General features: G+C 39.2%; 1 protein-coding gene and 1 pseudogene across 1 annotated transcript in view; one reads left to right on the top strand and one right to left on the bottom strand.

The window, feature by feature from the left end:
• The window catches only part of LOC102831957, an 18,455-nt pseudogene extending 18,385 nt beyond the window's left edge, over positions 1–70 (bottom strand).
• Positions 71–1,487: 1,417 nt separating this feature from the next.
• Positions 1,488–5,180, top strand: part of CSPP1 (centrosome and spindle pole associated protein 1) — a 135,244-nt gene continuing 131,551 nt past the window's right edge. Inside the window, exon 1 of the mRNA XM_006860038.1 lies at positions 1,488–1,586. Within this exon, the coding sequence (XP_006860100.1) occupies positions 1,488–1,586 (99 nt within the window). The remainder of the gene's footprint in view (positions 1,587–5,180) is intronic.

Raw genomic sequence — 5,180 nt, 5'->3', positions numbered from 1 at the left:
CCATGATAACAGTTACTCACTATTGAATCATAAGAATCTTTTTATTCCTGTTTCTTTTAACCAGAACCATCTAAACAAGATGAAAACTATTCAGTGGTGACTCTTTCTTCCCCCACACATTCTTAAACTAAACTCTCTTGTGAAAGCTTGTAAGCCAGTAACTTTGTGAAAGCTTGTAAGCCAGTAACTTTGTGAAAACTTGTAAGCCAGTAACTTTGTGCCTTTATTGCCCCCTCATTTTAGGTAGCCAATATGTAAGTTGCCTGTCCCATATTGTTGATTTTCAGTTTTATAGCATTGTGGACTGAAAAGATGCTTTGTAATATTTTGATGTTTATACATTTATGAAGCCTTACTTTGTGATCTAACACATGGTCAGTTCTGGAGAATGTTACATGTGCACTGGGAAAGAATGTGTATTGTGCTATTGTTGGGTTGAATGCTCTGTACACATCTGTGAGGTCCATTTGGTTGATTGTGCTGATTAGTTCCTTTCTCTATCTTTGTCAAGTTTCTTTCTGGTTGTTCCATCCCTTTTCGAAAGTGGCATATTAAAATTCCCCACTATAATTTTAGATTTGTCTATTTCTTTCTTCAGTTCTAGTAGGGTTTGCTTTATATATATTGGTGCTCTTTCATTGGGATTGTAGATATTTATTATGATTATGTCATCTTGTTCAATTGACCCTTTAATCATGAGATAAGTGTTCTTCTTTATTTCTTATGCTGGTTTTTGCCTTAAAGTTTTTTTTTTTTTAATCAGAGATTAGTGTTGCCACCACTGCTTGTTTTTTATTGCTTTTAACTTGGTATATTTTTTTCCATCCTATAACTTTTAGTCTGTTTTTGTCTTTGTGTGTAAGGTGTGTCTCTTGCGGGCAGCCTATTGAAGTATCTTGTTTTCTTATCCTTTCTGCCACTCTCTTCACTGGTGCATTTAATCCATTGACATTTAGTGTAATTATGGATGTTTTTGTAGGAATTAATTGCTCTCATTATGTTAATTTTTTTTGTGGTGCTGTTCGTTCCTTTGTTCTCTATGCCTGCTTGTGCTGAGTGCATGTTTTATGTGGTATTTTTTGTTAGTTTCTTCTTAGTTTTAATGTTTCCTTGTTCTACTTGGATCTTAATTTAATGGTAAGTTGTGGAGTATTAACTTTCTTTGAGGCTGCCCTATAGTCTATTAACTTTTTCCTCTATTTAAGACAGTCTGTTGTGTCCTGCAATCTACCTGACCTCCTCACCACCTGGATCTCTGTTCCTATATTTTTCCCTTCTTTGACATTGTTAATATTTTGATCTTTGATTGACATCACAGGTTCTCTGAATTCATTTTTGTAATTTTGTTCTGTTCTGAACTCTGCTATCTGTCGACTGAGTTGAGTTCCAGGTCTAACCCTTCATATTTATAATTAGACTGGAGGTACTGCTATACAGCTGAAATCACTGAAGCTTTTATATTTGCTTTTTTTTTTAGGTTTTGAAAAATGGCTGATAATTTGGATGAATTTATCAAAGAACGAAAAGCCAAACTGGCCAAAGACAAAGCAGAGCTGGAAAGTGATCCACCTTACATGGAAATGAAGGTAAAATTACTATGTTTCTTCCAACTTGTTTAATATTAATGGCAGTTAATGTTAAGCGCCATCAAGTCAGTTCTGAGTCATAGGGACCCTGTAATATGGTTTTCAAAGAGCAACTGGTGGGTTTGAACCAGCAACCTTATGGTTAGCAGTCCAGTGCTTATTCTACACCATCGCACCAGGACTCCAATATTAAATGCTAGCTCTGCATAAAAATTTGAAGCACCCGCTCATCTATGAGAATCTTCTGTTTCATACTTCAGTTTTCAGAATATGTTTGCTACCATGCCAGCTCTGAGAGCTTGACTCTAGATAAGAGTTCAGCAATTTTCAGTGCAAGTTTTTTCTTTGTGGTGTTTTGTATCTTGATACAAAAACCTTTCTTATTAAGAGTTTTAGTTCATAATTTGTGTATTTTGTAAAATGATGAGGAGACTGATTCTGGCACAAAGAACTTTGAAAATATAAGCAGAGTAAATGTAAAAGCAAGTTCTCATATTCTGTGTGGCAAATGTCCCATTTTTTTTCTTTAGACTCTGCAGAGTGAGTTTATAAAGGGTACTTCCTTTTATTTTGTAAAATTTGCGTCTTAAAATATGTTTGTTTAAATGATTGTTTATCAAAGTAATATCTGACAAAAGTTTTCTTAAAACTTTTCTAGTTTTGGTGTGAGGGTGATTATCATTTAGCAAATATTTATTGAGTCTGTGGTCAGTACTGGCTCTTAGTTCCGAGAATACTGCCGTAATCTAGAAGCTGTGGAGAGTTTTCCCATGAGCATGTGATATGATATATGCGAACAGTCTGTGCAACAGTCCATGCAATATGGTCCATCATAACAAGGCTAATCATACATATTAATTTATCCAAGACGATCTGTATTTGTTCCAGTCTTTTCAGTGTTTCATCTGGTTTAGCATTTGTCTTGGACAAAGATATCCTTGTCGAGGATAACTTATATAGATGTTCTCATTGTAAAGCTAACATTTACTAGAGTGTTAACTATGGCCCACTCATGATTTTAAGAGATTACATTTCTATTTCTCAGTAAATAAGTACTGCTACTCTCATTGTCCCAATGAGTAAACTGAGGCATAGAGAAGACTATGATGGAGACTAAGGTGATCGTGGTGAAGCTAGGATTTGATGTCTGGCAGCCTGACTCCAGGACTTTGCCTTTTAACCACTGTGCAAGGTTATCTTTCTTCAAAATTAGCTGCTATGTAATACTTTGTATATGTCATCTCATTTAATCATAATTATGCCTGTAAAGTTAGCAAAATACTTTGTTTTACAGAGCAAGAAACTGAGGCTTTAAAGGGGTTAATAATTTGTCCAAGTATACACTGTGGTGGAGTTAGTATTTGAATAGACTCCAAAGACTATGTTCTTAAGCACTCTGCATTACTTAGGACTAGCTTATAATGTTTGGAGAGAGTTGCTGTGTAGTTTTTTAAAAAAATTTTTTGTGTGAATTATGTGATAGTTTACATGGGAAAACATTAGTTTTACATTCATCCTGTCGTATATCGTTTCATTGCCATGGTTACAATCCCCTCCATGCATCGTCAGCCAACCAAAGGGTATACCCTACAAGCCTGTGCCCTCCCCCCCCCCCCCAGTAGTCATCAGCACACAGCCCCTCTCCCTCTCTGGGTCTAAAGTCCCCAGCTGCTCCATCTCTCCACCACATAGTCATTGCTTCCATCTCTGGCATCACTGCTTCTCTGGGTAGGGTCCCGCTCTCCATTCTTCTCCCTTGATAGTCCCAGGGACCTCTGCTCCTAGACTGCAAAGTTAATCACTTCCCTCCTTGCTTAATCATTCCCCTCCTTGCTACAAAACATCTACGTTTACATTTCCAATCCTCACAATCAGTCCTGATAACAATTATTCACTATTGTATCACAAGAGACCTATCCGCATTTCCTTTCATCAGCCACACCTAGATAGATTGGATACTACTCAGGGGAGATTCTACCTTCCTCCACACCTTCTGGATCTAGGTTCCCTCTTGAAAGTTTGTAAGTCAGTCATTCTTGCCTTTGTAACCCCCCCTCCCCGCCACTTTGGGTAGCCAATGTCCAAGGTGTCCATCCCTGTCTACTCTGTGTATGGAGTGGGTGGGAATGATCCTTGATGTAAGGATTTATTCCCTTTTTGAGCTACTGCATCCATAGGTGTAGTTCAAGTTCATCAAATTATATCAGATTAGTCTTTTTTTCCTCTTCTTCCTTCTTCTAGTTGAGCTCTGACCATCCAGTCATTGAAGCCAGGATAAGTGAGTATTATCTGCAAGTGTGTGTGTTCTTATGCATATGCCCTCTCTTCTTATCAGCTGGATGCTTCACTCTCCATTCTAGTCCTCTGTGGCTGTCACTGACTTTGGGCCAAGAGTCCCCAGGTCTTGCCACACTGCTGGACAACCAGGTCTCCACCTGGGTTCACAGGAGTCTATTGAACTTTGTAGGGCTTAACTTGCAGCTTCATTACTGTTTTTCCCTCACTTTCCCTTATAGGTAACGAACGTGGTCACCAATCAGAGCGTGTATTCCCATTGAGTCTTAGTCTTGGAAGGGCGTTTTCTCTGAGGGGACCCGACCACTTGCCTTGATGTCTCCTGGGCGAGCAACTTTCTTGTTCTTGTAGTAATCATTTGGTCTGCCTATGTTGTTTTGTATTTTTCCTGTTGGTCTTTCTTTGAAGAAGTATCTTCTGTTCTGGCTGCTCCAGGCTGGTCTGCTTGTCCTTTCAAGTAGAAATTTCCCATCTCTGAAGATTCTGGATGCTGTTCAGGATTCCACCTATAGTCTTATGTAATGCATTGGCTCTGCAGGAAGCCTCCTTCACTGAGCACGTTGTATCCCCCTTTTAGGTATTCCAATCAGTTATAGGCAGAAGACAGACTTACAAGCTTTCTGTGGTGATGTTTCTGGCTAGTCCTTTCTCCCCTGCTCCAGTGTCGATTTTATAATAGTATGCAAGGGAAACCAAGATTCAAAACACAGCCAAGCTTCTTGATATTATTTCCCCCCTTTTGCCCATTCCAACCACGTCTCAATCTCTGTATCCCAGAGCCCTGTAGTTCCAAAGTTGTGCATACATCATTATTTACCTCTGTCCCACTTAGCCCATGCAAACCTGCCTAATTGTTCTCTCATCTGCTTTGTTCTTCCATTCCCCACCCCCTTCTTGTATATTGCCCCCCTCCCCAGCACACAAACTATCCTGTGTCTATTCCCTACCCTGTGTTCCACCTTCTCCTCCCTCCCTTCACCCCACTCCCCACATCCCAGCAATCAGCAAAGAATTCCCCCCATCCCCCTTTAGGATGGGTTCTTTTTCTTAGTCTTTTACAGTAGTGGTCCTATGCAGTATTTTTCCTTTTGTGACTGACTAATTTCACTCAACATATTGTCCTCAAGGTTCATCCATGTTATGTGGTGGCTTGCAGTTTTCTTGATATTCTTCAGGGTAGCATAACATTCCATTGAGTATATGTACCACAGTTTGTTTATCCATTCTTCCATTGATGGGCACTTTGGCTGCCTCCATCTTTTTGCTATTGTAAATAGTGCTGCTGTGAACATTGGTGTG

This window comes from Chrysochloris asiatica, unplaced genomic scaffold (genome assembly GCF_000296735.1).
Source record: "Chrysochloris asiatica unplaced genomic scaffold, ChrAsi1.0 scaffold00036, whole genome shotgun sequence".
NCBI lineage: Eukaryota > Metazoa > Chordata > Mammalia > Afrosoricida > Chrysochloridae > Chrysochloris > Chrysochloris asiatica.
Note: the sequence above shows the minus strand (reverse complement) of the source record. Positions and strands in the feature narration are given on the sequence as shown.